Here is a 15,180-nt window from a genome sequence, read left to right on the forward strand (position 1 = left end):
TCGATCTTGAAATGAACCAATTTTATTTTTGCCCGTAGAACAATCTTTTACTAACTCAATTTTATTATACAATTCCAAACTAGACCAATTTTTTTGTATTTAACAAATTTTTAAAATTGATTTTCTCGAAAATGTAATTTGAAACGAAAAAATGTTATACTTTTTCTTTTTTTTTTTCCTTTGGATTTATTTTTGCATATAAAATAATCACATTAAATAATATTGCTTCTATTTGATTTTCACATTGTATAAAGAAACTTTTATTTAAAACCTCCATTATGCTTCTATGTATAAACATTCAATGAACGTACAGTGTAAATTTTTTAATATTATATTTTATATAACACATATCATACGATCTTTCAATTTTACGTATAATATGATATTATTCATACTTATTTCACTATAACCTACAGTACATGGATTTTCTAATAACACAGCAGTATATGTTTTAAAATAGCAGAGTACCCCTTATTTCAAAACAACGTATGGCTATGTGTATCGAAATGATATAGCGTCAAGAATATCGGAATATCATAATAATATATATTTCTGAATAAGTTAAAATTGCATTCTTTCTTGTAGAACGTGAGATAGACGACCAATATCAATTTCAAAACACAAGCATTATTATATTTTTCTTCTTAATGTATTTTTATATTAAGAAGAACAATATATTATAGTTGCTTTATAAAAATTGTATATCCTTTGATCAAAAAGTTTCCCAATCCAAGCATCCAATATTTTTTGATTATAAATTTATCCTCTATACTCTATTATTCTTATTTTAATAGTTCAAAATCTTACTAGTAAATCTACAAAGAAGAGATTCTTATATTAACAAGAATAGATGAAAGCCTATAATACAACTTATGTACTGACACTTATAATCCTTTCTCACATTCAATCTTCACTGGAGCATAATAGAAGAAAAAGACAACACCTATATTAAAGAAAATTCCTACTTATGTAACTCTTATATAATTATCACTCATAGAAAGAAAATTTCATAGCAAAATGTATTCTTATATTATGAATGCAAGATAAAATATTCTATAAAATTTAAAGGGATATTGGCTCGTTCAGCTACAAGGAATATCAATTACTTTCAATCCTTAAACTAAAATGCGCTCATTCCGTTCAAAGAACACGGAATCGGTGCAAATCAATTGTAGATATCGGTTGATTGTCGGTAATACGATTATGCTACTCGAATCCAATAATCGGATTCTGCATTGAGAAGTGATGGAACCTTCGGTTAGACAGTCCTGATAGTCTTCATACTTATTTGTCCAAACGATTCTAGTAAGGGATCTATCAATTCTGATCTGCTCTGATCTCCTTCCTCCGCCAGTCTATTATCCTGAATTCGTTTAACTCTATTGTGCATCGATGCGCTTCAAACTGGCGTCTATTTTCATATTCATGCGTACGTACATGTAAAGATCGATGCCAGATTAATACACGGAGGTAGGAAATATTTTTAAGAAATTTTTGAATTGTTGATTTCGTTATAAATTTGGATGGTGAATGAATACATGGACAAGGATTTTTTAAAGTTTAAATACATGAATTTGAAACTGATACCATTGATTCATTGAACATTGAGTTTTGTGAAAAATTTAATTGAATCCAATATCCATTGTAATTTTCTTCGTGAAATTATTTATTTATTTCGAAAATAAAACTTTGTTCGAAAACGTATTACATTTCAAATATTCAAATAATAATAACAAGTTCAATAATAAGTTTCCTTGAAATTGATTTATTCGAATAAAAATCAAAAAAGAATGACAGTTTATATCTAAAAAACAAACAAACGTTTGAAGAAATTTAGAAACCTTAAATCTATTTGATTATTAAATTATACTTCTCAGTATGAAACTCGATAAATTTGTGAAATGAACAAACGAAATAATAATTTAAAAAAGCTAAATTAATACACGTATGTATATGTTTCTTTTCCACATTAGATTATTCAATAAATATATTAATTAAGTTTTAATGAAATATTTGAATATTTGAATATACTATTATATACGAATAATGGAAACTTTATATTATTACCTACATTATATTACTCATTATCAACATTGATCAACTTTAAATAACATTCGATAAAAAATCACATGTGGAACTCGTCGAGGTATCAAACGTTCGAATCACTCGAAGTATTTTTGATCAAACGAAGACAATTACTAGACTGGCACTTGACCATCGACGTTTCTATTACCCGGTTCTTGCCGCTCCTATCCGATCGTTACTCACGTTTCCAGGCCGTTTGCCATCGTTTATGGACTCAATTTGTAAACCCCAATCGGTGGACAATGAAACGAACAGAGAAGGTGAAAGAGGCGCGAACTTGATCGCATGGAAACTAAGAAACTGACTCGTTCCAGTCAACGATTCTTTCCCCCAATTTCTCTCGACAAAATCGTACATTGTACTAATGCTCGATAATATTCAATTTTGTAACTTTGATTTTTTTAAAAAGGGACACTATATAAATTAATTTCTGATTCTTCTTGAAATATTTCGGACAAAAATTATATTTTTAAATAGAAATTATATACATGTTTTTGTTAAATTGTTAAATATAAGTGCAATTGATTAATGTGAGAATTATAGAAATAATATTCATCGAAAATATTTGTCATAGAGTGGAATTGAATTTTTAGTTTAATAAATGCTTCGTTTTTCCGGCATATCGATTTTGAAAAATTGTCAAATACAAATGCAATTATTCCGATATTTTCCAATGCATCGAACAGGGAAAGAATCATTTATATTATTTCAAATTTTCAATATTATAATATCATTATACACATTCGAATAACTTGAATATTAATTCGCATTATATAACTTATTCGAACGATACTTCCAATAATTAATATTATACAATGGACTTCGCATTAAAGACGTGAATAAATAATTTCAGTTTAAATACTCATTCTCGGTCAATTTGGATAATCCTTTATTATCTTTGGTTAGAGATTTTTACAAATAAAGGCGGTATCGGGCGCGATTCAAAGCGGTTAATGGAGGAAGCGCGTATATTTCGCGGCCATTCATTCACAATAATCGTTCAAACGTCCTTCGCTAGACGCATGCTAATAACATTAGCGTGACAACGCGGCTCGAGTTTACGATTCTATCACGACGGCGTTAATGAGCCGATTTATTGGCGTGCACTACGGCGCAACTATAGATTTAACGTGATAACCTACCAAGGGATAACCGTTATCATGCAAAACGATTTTCTCGGCTGGCATGCGAACACAAAAATGCCGATGCAAATCGGGAAAACGAGACTCGTGGTTTTCGAGTTTCGGTTCGTTAGCTGGTATGCGCAAATAATATCCCCGCGCTCGTGCCATTTAAAAATTTCCATAACAATCGCGACTTATCCGTATGAATTCTTTCCACCCTCGGTGGAGAGAAAATAAGAGAAAAGATGAAAACGTGAGGGGGATGAGGAGAATCGCGATTTGCTTGAGGGGTAATTCGAAACGTTCCGTGCGCGAGATGAAATGTAGCGATTGGGGAATTATAATGACCTTTTCATACGTTTCATTTCTTTTTCGAGAAATATTTAAACGTATATTTCTGCATTAGATATATATTTACTTAAACTCTTTCTCTTTCGTTTAAGTGATTATTTCAAGCGTTTTAAACGAGAGATATTTGACGAGATGTTAGTTTACGAACTTTAAAGTAATAGCTTTAGGATTAATCTTAATAGGATATTTTGTTCTTGAAATTACAAGTTATTCGACTTCAAGCGTGAGATTTATAAATATATATTAGTAAGCTTCGCTTTGTGATCTCAAATGGTGAGATCATTCAGCTAAAAAAAAAAAAAAATAAGTTTAATCCGCTTTTCTTTAACCGCGAGCAACTGGATTGCATAATTTACGTTTCTACAAATCCTATGAGCTCATCGTGTAAACGTAAAAAATATATTTCGAGGAGAGATAAATCTTATATATAGCTTTTTCTTTTATCGCGTGTTTTAAATAACGTCTTTAAATTTCGTCAACAGTTTTGAAAACAACTGTTTGAAGTTAAAATTTTCTCGGTCGTTGTACGATAATAATTTTGATAATAATTATGAGATAATAATTATAAATATAGAATTACAAATAATTCCCCTACTTTACTTCCATCCGTATCTAGATATATTTTTCGCGAAATATCTATAAGCTGGTTCGCCATTATTTTCTATGACATCTAGCCATTTCCTTGGCAACGTATCCAGTTCCATTCTTGTGAGAAACTTGGATTCATAATGAAAAATATTCCGAATAGGTAGTACCCATATTTCAAAGTCCTTTCCTCGTTCGAAAATGTTGTGCAGTCTAAAAGAGGCAAACATCTGTTGGCGCCAAGTCGATAAATAGTGCTAATATTAGATGTACACGTTCGAGAATCGAAGTTGTTGTATTTATAAACGCGGAAATATAAAATTAATAATAATTTTTTCTGTAAAATTTGCACCGAATCACCAATACGAAAATTAAATATTAAACGTTCGACGTTTTATTTGAATCTGAATATTTGCAAAAGTGCAAAGATCGTTACAAAATGACACGTGTATTTTTAACTAAATATCACTGCAGCTGATTTCAATATGAACTCATCGATTTAACATATATACATTAATTTGATGTAATATTGAATTCTATCCTTCTTCTAAATATATGAAATAATAATTTTCTCAATTTTTCATACTACTGTTATAAATTACTACTGTTATACTAATAGCTCTATTTAATTTTCTAGATTCATCTGAACAACTAGATATTTTCATTTTTCCATATCCTTGATTATTACCTTATTTTGAAACAGTAAAGTGGAAATATAAGACACCTAATATAAATTCATTTACAATTAAAATTAGAAGATCAGATTAAAATGATATTGAATAAAATAGATTCAAAGCTGCTAAGCCAACAATATTTCTCTATCAAATATTAATTCTCTATCCATTAATTATATTTATCTATTCAATAGCCTCTAAAATTTCACTTCCAAGCAATCAAAATGTGTCAATTGTGATACAAATAAATATTGCACCAAATAAATATATCGAACATCTACGAATTACTATTCTTTCGCAATCAAAAATGCAACGAAATTTACTGACAAAATTTACCGACAAAATTCTCAACCAGTCTCAGAACCAATATTCCTAATTATACGTAGAAACAATACAATCCCTCCCTCCCCAAAATATCGTTTCCAAACAATCACATCCGCTTAGAAATTTTTCCATCGATCGAAACACAAACAATCACCTATAGATGCGCACAATCGCCTTTCTCCTTTCCTCGCCGATAAATGTATAAGGTATCTCGGCTCGAGGACGTGTGTACACACCTTAACGATCCCCGGGGCCGATACGTAGGAAGCTGATTACTCATCGTGCCGTCTATGCCGAACGTTTAGCGACTTATTGTGCCTGGTTATTGAACCCCTGGGAGAGTACCCACCATATCCTCGCTATACCCCTCCCCACCCTTCCACACTCGCGGATATATAGCTTCCATTATAATTATACGTGGCCAGCTTATGTTGTACCTACGTGCATTCAAACGATTGCGCAATAGAAAGAGACACGACAATGGCACGTGCTTTATTAAATCGAGAGGGCATCGAAGATCGAGTTTCGAGTCGAACGACAAGGAAGAATCGGGGAAGGATTTATCGAACTTTCAAAATTTTTCTTTCTATAAAAAGGATAGAAGTGGATATTGTTAATCCTGAGATGATACGTTGTCCTTCTTAGAGTCGGCTGGGATTGTCCCAAGTTTTAATTATTCAATGTTTAATTCTAGAACTCGCGAGTTGTATAATTCTATAAAATTATGATTGGGAAGATAAAAGATGGATAGATTTAAGTTTGAATTCGGGTACAATTTTTTGTATTCTTCTACGTTTTCAAAAAATCGAATGAAATTCTAGGATAATTAATTAATCTTCCATTACGTTATGGATCATTCGAAGCTTTCCGCGATAAAAATAAAAATTCAAGGATGAAATTTCATAATTTGCCTTAACCGAAAATTAAAAATCAACATTCGATAAAAATATTTATTACACAACAAAAAATAGAAATGCACGAATAAAAACTCTCCAATAATAATTCCAATAAAAATATCAACTATCAATAAAAATCCACGCTCCCCTATATCCGATTTCCAAAATGTCCATGAACCATCGCGCTATATAACTTTCATCGTCCGTTTTTTCCCAAAATTCTTTTTTCCAACGATCACAGCGCTTTCGATAACTCGACTTAAGGCTCGTTTACATCACGTACACCCGATCCACGACTCTTCCCTCAAACTGTAACACGATCAGAGCGAGGCTGGTTGCCTGATTCGGCCGGCCTAACTTCAAAATTTCTTGCCTATATAACTTCACCCGATGTTCATTAATCCATTAATGAGTTAACGATCTGAGACGACAGAAGGCAGAAACTCGAGCTCCTTGCGGGCAGATCGCGCGCGCGAGACAAATATAATTAATTAACTCATCCAAGTTTTCCGGCTTATATATATATATACCCTTCTTCTTAATGCGCGCGAGATTGATCGCCATAATTTTGCGACCGTGTACCCACGCGTTCTAGAAATTCATAGCAATCTATTCCCACGAGCCGTGCACCGAGGTGAGGAGGGAAAACTGTTTGGAACTCGTGACAGCCTCCCAGGACGCTGCTACGTCAGGTTGCGCCTCTTCAACGTTCCAAACCTACGACTTCGATGGTTATAAGTCTCGTATAAGTCTGTTTTATAGCCAATGTCTGTTGCGTTGAGAATAATATTGGATAATGTCGGTCGATCGTGGATAAATTTTGATACGGATTGATCTTCTTCACGTGGATCGTACTCGAATTTATAGCAGATTTAGAAATGACGAAACTGTACAATAATTTAGCAACAAAGTGAAAGTATTTCGATTGTCCGATATTTTGGCGATATTGAAAGTGAAATAGTGATATTAATCGAAATGTTATAGCATCTCTGAATGAATTAGATAGCTGCATTTTAAAATCTTATTACGTAAATATATTTTTTTGAAACGTGCGTCGTAATATTTTATTATTTCTCCAATGAATATTCACATCTCTTCAGTCTCAACCTCACGAATCTTTAGGCATCCCTCAACTTCCGGAATCCAATTGGAGAGAAACTTTAATTGGGGCATACTTTACTTCTAGGTGGCAGACGATTTGTTAACTTTGTTGACTCATTGCGTATGCGTGTAATACCGTGGAAAGGGATTAATTTTCGCGGAACACAGTGGCCAGGGAACAGGAGGATATCGCGAGCAAAAGTTGCAGCGTGGGCGGTCCATCGCGAGACGTTACGACAAGAAGATAAACGACCGACCACGCGAGACACCTTCTCATCTTTGTCCGGATTTTCCACACTCTTGATCCTTTTCGCAATTTTCACCGGCAGGCTTTCACGAGGAAAATCTATGGAGAGAGCATGGATCGACGTGGGTGGCTAAACATATTGCGGCAAAACGATGGAAACTGGGCGACGTGACGTGTGGGCACGGCCTTGTAATTTCGAGTTTTATCGTCGACCGCGATTCAGCGCTCGAGATTACGAGTTTTCTTGGATTTTTAGGGGCAGATTTGGGCAAAATTTGAAACGAGGAATAATTATTTGAGATATTTATTTATTTCGAACTGCTAATATTTGAAAATATAGGTAATATTAATTTATTTAAAATTAGAAATTTCAAATAATTATTTCGTTATTTTTTTTTTATCAGTTAATAGTTTTTGTTAATTACCATAAATTGAATTTTGATAGTTTTATTTCTGTTTGAATTACAGACACGAAAACTAAATTCGAATTTGGTGAATGATGTAATTCTGATGTGAACACGAGAACAACGTAATGATTAAAATAAACGTGCTTAATATTTGGATAGTAGAGTATATACCGATGGAATATACTGAGTGTTCTCAAAATTGCTGTACAATCGAAAAGGAAATAATTCCAGATTTAAAAATAAATTGTATACACGAAATAGTTATTTGAATAATATATTTGAATTATTTGAATAAAAAAATTGAAGATATTTAAAATGCTCGAATAAAAATTGTATTCTATGTGAATGTATAAATATTAAGGTTTCAAAAAATCTTAAATTTGCAATAGAAATTTGATTCTTGCCAAAGTTTATAGTTTTATAACAACTGATATATATACCCTTCCAAGATCAGTGCCTAATAAAAGATATACAATTATCGCGTTTTCAAGATATCGTCATTGCTTCAAATAACAAAACGTGAAATTTGTTGCACAAATAAACAAAATAAACTAACAAAACGCAATCATCCATCACTTGGCAAACTCAAATATCTTTCACAAACAAGATTCTCGTGATAAGTATTTACAAATTCACTATACTCGAATCTTAAAAGATTATAATATATAATAAAAAAATTAAACGTACACAAATAAAGAAATACTTTAAACAAAAGAATCATCATAAAATGAAAATAAAAAAAGAACAAATAATACGTACAATAATTTTTCATATATATTCCACGTATATTCTTTTTTTCTTTATGAATTCTTCCAACATATGAAAACCTGAAAATCTCCAAACTTAAAAAATCTCAAATAATATTCCCACCAATCAAAAATCACGTTTCATATTCTATCGAATCGTGAATCTCAAATTAATTCACGTTCCAAAATTACCCAAACGTGTTTATAACATAAACATTCGAGATCTAAACAAAATTTTATCCCATATTTTCGAGCATCCGCACGCCTAGTTAATACCCAAGGACGAGAGAACAAGGAAGAAAGCGCGGGGGTGGCTATCGAACGCGGTCCAGCGTGGCGTGCACACCGGTCGGTCGACAAATTTCAACCACAGAGCCAATATCGGGCGGAAAAACGCGTTTTCATCTGATCGAGGGCGAGCCATGGACCGTGTCGTTGCCTCGTTCGACTCGTGTGGGCATCGACGAGAAAGGAAAAGAAGAGAAGGAAATAAAAAAAAAAAGAAAAAAGAAAAAAAAAGAGGGTCGAACCGGTTCGCCGCCGTTGTTGTATCGGAAGAGAATGGAGAAAAAGGGGGAGGCGGGTCGAGACGAAGGCAAACGTATGACGTCGTTTCGCGGTTCGTGAAAATTCCGGCATTTCAAATATTAGAACGAGAGCACCAACCGGCCAAACATTTATTTAACCCCGCTTTCGTCCCCTCCCTCTACCTGCCTTTCGTCAATCCGCCATCAATCCTCTGTTTCCAACCCCTATTCCCGATCCATCCTACGAATAACTGTTTATTCCGATAATATTTATCCGATTCTTGCCCAAAGATTTCGATAATTCTGCCGTATCTGCCTCTTCAATCCTTGCAGATATACGAAATGTTTGCGTGTCAGATGTTTCGCGAGTGTCGCAAGAAATGGTGGTAGAGACGGATTCAACGAGTAAGGGATGCGAAAGATTTTCTGAAATTTTCTTGGATGAACAATTACGAGTTGAATCATATTAATATTCGTAATAATTTTGATTCTAAGGATTTTAATAATAAAAATCGTAAAATTCTCTTTTATTAAAAAAAAAAACTTCCTAATTAAATAGCACGATGTTATAAATAAAAAGGAATAATCCACACTTCGTTGACGCGACACGAAATTCAAATCGTCCAATCACGAATATCGTGAGCCGAGTCGAAGAGGATTCGCGGTTGCACAAGTTCTCTAAGAAAACACAGCCTCGTAGGATGTAATTTTCATCCAATGAGTAATTCATATCGATTCGCCTCGAGGAGGAAGTCAATCTCTCGAGCATAGAGTGTGTTGTTACACACAATGAACGCGATGAATCTCTATCTCCTCCTTCTCCTCCTCTCCATCCCCCGTTTTCAGCAGCCATTGTGGCGGAGGAACGAGCGATCGCGTAGGTTTCATTGGAAAATCGGCGAAAACCTCGATCCTCGGGCTATGAACCGAGAATAATCGAAAATGCGATTCCTCGATACTTCTCGAAGTACTATTTTGCGAAATCGAGTCGTTCGGTATCGATCTTAACGCGAATCCGATACGCGAGATTTAAGCCACGCTTTTCGAGAAATAAGTGGTTTTTTATCATTCCCACTGAAGAATTTTTGAAAAGGAATATTTGAAAAGAAACACGAATTTTAATTAAGTTGGATTTCATATTTAAAGTGAGGTACGTGTAGTTTTCTTTCTTTTTTTCGTTTTTCGCGTTTTTTGATGGGATTTAAAAAGGCATTTAAAAGATTTTTTTTTTGATGTTTAATTACATTTGAAAAGTGATACGTTAAGATCAGATTTAAATTGATAAATCGATAAATATTTAAGGAAACGACAAATTAAGATTTAAATGGAAATTTTGTTTTTTTCTCGCCATGAAAATAAAATTATGTATCCAAACTAACTAAATATTCATTTTAATTACGATTTTTCTGAACTTTTTCTCCTCTCGAGCGACAAAAGTACTACGTACGCCATCTGTTAACACAGCATTATAATAAAACTGGGAAAAAATTTATATTACGATCGAAGCTAATTATTCTCCCATAATTTCTTCAAAATTATCTTCACAAAAATATAATTCTCGTTTACCATCTTCCAATTTAAAAGCTTTCGTTACATTTTTTCATACGATAAAAAAAAAGAAATAATTAAAATAATTACATTTAACAATCTGGCCCGAACAAAGAGCACAAAGAGCTCAATTTAAATCTTCGTTATTCCCCTGCCGTTTCACACTCGTCATTAACACCACGCAAAGAATTTTCATCAACGCATTCCACCTTTATATACCTTTTTTTCATCCTGGAATCGTCTCGTCGAATGGAGCATCGACTTTGCGAAATATATACGACTGCATCTAATCTCAGAAACTCGAACATGAAGTGAAAGCAACGGATATATATATATATATATACTGCATTCAGAGGTGTTCTTAATTAACACTAAGAACATTATTCGGCGGTCGTGTCGATTATTGAAAGCGTGTTCGACACGACTCAAGGTCCTCGAGATCTTGCACGATGCGAAATTAACGCCAACAGACTAATTTCTCTCCAAGCCGGTCTTAATTAATCCTAGATTCTTATCTTCGTCGTGATTTTCCACCGACACGCTTCCACGCGTAATATCCGACCGATATGTGTATGAATACAGAAAAAGATCGCGCCGTTACTGGATCAAGAACGAGAAAAAGTCGTGGATTAATCCCCCTTGGAAAGGAGAAACAAGAAAGCGAGTAGTATCCTGCTGCGACCTAATTACATTCGTTGTCGAGGAACGTAAGATAATATATAAAAGGAACGGATGATTGTGAAATCCTATATATGTCCAGATAGATAATTGAAAATGTGATTATTAGTTTTGATTTTATGAGAAGAGATGGCGCGAATAGTTTAATTAACCGTAAGTGAATTGATAGAAAAATAATTCAGAACTTGTTCAAAAGTTAATCTATTCGAGATATTAATCTATATTTTAAATTCTAAAATCTACGTGTATTTAAATTATTTGAAATTAATTTCAATTTATAAACAGATTTATTTTCATTCGATAAATAATTTCTTTTCGTTAGACTACCAGATTTTTTAAAGGATCTAATGAAAGTATCATCATTTCTATATATAATTCATAAGAAAATACGAAAGAAAAATAACGAACTTATCAACGTTATTCAATTTAATGAAATATATGTCGAGGAAAATGAGTCAAAATTACGAGGAAAGAGACCTACTTTTTCCTTCCTGGCATTATTTCCAGTTCCCAGTAACACGTCAATAGATCAGGATCAGTGTCATCAATCTCTCACGACTCTATACACGTATATACAAATTCTCATCCTGTTTACTGTTGCTGATTTAATTTGGCCCGAGACAAAAAGATTTTTCTCATTGCGTTCTCCAATTCTTTCGGTGAAATAGCAAAAACTACGTGAAATTTATATAATCTTGTCTTATTCGTATAGTTTTTTCTCTAAATATTCAAGAAAATTTATTCAACTCATAATATAATATTACGTAAAATTATCTTACTCATTCTGAATAAATAACTTCTATTTATCTTTCGTAATTGAACGAATCATTTTGTACAATCTAACCTCGTAATTTATAAGACCCTCTAAATATTCTAACCTAAATTAGTAAGAAAGTTTATACGACTTAATATGTCTTAGTTGAAAGGCCTTAATTCCACTACGTTTACACGATATCTTTTCGTCCTCACACTTACTCGAAACATGCCTGCAAAGTTTGCTCATATATCTTAGGAAACAGTTTCTGTATAATTCAGTTGTCCCAACACGAGGTAGGTAAAGTACATCGAATCTCGTGGGATCAAAGGTATCAGAGACGGGTCTCCAAGTTCTCGATGCACCTCGAAGGCTCAATAAACAAAATATTCGTCTCCAACGGAGTTCCAACTAATTATCCATGATTAATTATAAAATATATTAAGCCCAATATTATGCGACTTTAAGCTACTTACAAAATAATATGCTCTGAAAAAAATATTTTCTATTCTAATAATAAATCTTTTTTAAATTTTTAATATGTATATGATTAATAATCGTAATTTAAATCATAATTTTATGGACGAGAAATATATTTGAGAAATGTTGTATTAATATTGTATTAGTGCAAGACTTACTTGGTTTGGAAGCCTTCGAATTCTTCTTGTTGCTCACTGATGGAAGCTTCGAGGTCCAAATAGGCACCATAGTCGCCATCTTTGTAGAGCTGGAGCGCCGTATCATCAAGCTGTAACAAAAAAGAGGATATATTGTTAGTATAATATATTTTATGAATTAAATCTAATAAACATTAAAATTAATGAACTTAATTATCAATTTAATATGAAATATAATAACGATATAAAATATAAATACATAATTTTTATATAAATACAAAATATTTTAAATATAGATTAACATAAATTTTCATTTATGTTTGACAATATTTAAATAATAAAATGATACATAAATATCAAATTTAATTTACTTATCTTTTTACTCGAATAATCACTTTTATGTAATAATTTAAACACTTTAATGTAACATAAATATAGATAATAAAATTTGAACATTATGCACATTTTTACAACAATACATCTATAAAATAAAATTTAAAAATGTAATAATAATTACTACTCACGACAAACTATAAAACTATATAAAATGATCCATTTCACCCCCAATTCCCAATCATCAAATCACCGAATACTTGATACGATGAACAACTTCATACATCGCAATAACCACTCGACGACGTGTGGAAATTGCATCGCATCAGCAACATCACGCCACCTGACGGCGTAAAATAAAATTAAAAAGCTACCCAGCTGTCGCAAATGATAGGCAGTTAAGCATCGGTCAATTTTCTCCTTTAACCGTTTCGAAACTAGCCTCGAGCAAAGAGGCGACCTTTCACAATCCAGGGGCGGAAACTATTCCCAACTCGTCTCCTAATTTTAAACTTGCGATGCCACTTTGCGAACTAGACGGTTTCGTGAATTACACAGGAAACTCGTCTCGCCTTCCCCTTCTTTATCGCTCGACGACTTAAACGCTTTCTGATTTCTTTCTCGTAGCGGGTGGAGGGGATATCGAGGATCGTGTAAATTCCGGTATCGGCTATAAACGTTCGTTTTCTATCCCCCGTCGAGCATCCTTGAAATTTTCGTGTCGGAGAAAATTGTGAGGGAAGGGAAACCGTTTCGCGCAGTGGGGCGAAGATTTGTAGCGTCGAGGTATACGGATCCAACAGGGGGAATTATTGGGGATGTGGAGAGGCGGATTCGAAGGGAATTCCTGAGAAGTTTGCCGAGGTAAATTGTAAAATGTAGTTTCGTTGTGTATAGCCAAGCCTCGGCTCGAATACTGTTTTCCCCTGTTATCCTACGTTTCATTGCTGGTTTATTCAAATTGGTAGGATGGTGGAATTTAATCACGCATACTCGATCAAACGAATTATTGTGAAAAATGTGTTTCTTTCCAATGGATATAGGGATGAACGTGACAATAATTATTACTAATAAACCGATAATATTTTCGTGATAAACAGTAATAATAGGGATAATAAAATATGTAACTATTAATTTCGTAAAGTAATATGATCAATGAGATATTGAAATTAAAATGAGACTTATGAAAGTAAAAATAAAAAAATAATGAATAATGAATATATTTTTAAAATAAAAAATCAAGAAAAATCATCAATTTTCAAAATTGGATATTATCTTCTCTATCGAACGAAATAATACTTTCTCGATGAATCTTCTAAATGAAATACGCGAGGAAGATTCGATATAAGCTCTTTTTCTCATTATAGATTTTTTATCATTTCCAAGAAATGAGTTCAACGTACGAATAGGCCGACTTACGGGTCAACAATCTGGGCTAATGCAAGCTAATCTACTAAATTTATCTGCGGATCATTTGGTTCACGTACGTTTCCGTCTATGCAAGATGATAATCTCTTCATCTGACATCAGGTGGTCTCGATTCGCTGGACACGCGATATTAAGTCACTAAGTTACATCATCAAGTCGTTTCAAAAATAGAAACATTTAACTCGTGAATTATACGTACACGTAATGGAATTATATCAAAAACACGGAGACCGTATAATAACGACGGTGAAAATAACTTTGTTAACTGATCGTGAACAACTGACGAATAACTTTCAGTTCCTGCATGAAACATAAGACTGATTTTATTTTCCTTTGAATGCCAAATTAGAGGCACGCAAATTTTTTAATATCTTTCATTTTTGAGTGAAATTAAAAATATAAATTCAGATAAGAAAATTTTCTGAAAAAAAAAAAAGAGAACAAAAATCGCATCTTTTTCGCTTATTTCCGATTAACAAATCGTTCCACGATAAATCCTGAAAGGATTAAGTAACGGAAATGAAGCCTTTCTTCCCTCGATTCTTTCTTCGAGACATCGCCGATTCCCAGAGGTTTCCACGACACGATGCCAGTGTTCGAAGGAATAAAACCACGAAGATGCGGAGAGATATTACGAAAAAACGCGAGGGTACGATAGAAGTCGCGTGGCCTGGAAGAGGAAGAGAGATAGAGAGGAAAGGAAGCGAAGGTGTAAAGGAGAAAGTAACGGTAGATAAACCGAAAACAAGGAGAAT

The 15,180-nt window shown here is 33.2% G+C and overlaps 1 protein-coding gene across 6 annotated transcripts in view; it reads right to left on the reverse strand.

Moving 5' to 3' along the window:
* Positions 1-15,180, reverse strand: part of LOC122719302 — a 248,040-nt gene that overhangs the window by 136,255 nt on the left and 96,605 nt on the right. For all 6 annotated transcript variants that reach the window (XM_043945004.1, XM_043945009.1, XM_043945006.1 and 3 more), the window contains exon 10: positions 12,686-12,795. In XM_043945004.1, coding sequence (XP_043800939.1) covers positions 12,686-12,795 — 110 coding nt within the window. The remainder of the gene's footprint in view (positions 1-12,685; positions 12,796-15,180) is intronic.

Source organism: Apis laboriosa, unplaced genomic scaffold (assembly GCF_014066325.1).
Source record: "Apis laboriosa isolate Shangri-la unplaced genomic scaffold, ASM1406632v1 scaffold72_cov160, whole genome shotgun sequence".
NCBI lineage: Eukaryota > Metazoa > Arthropoda > Insecta > Hymenoptera > Apidae > Apis > Apis laboriosa.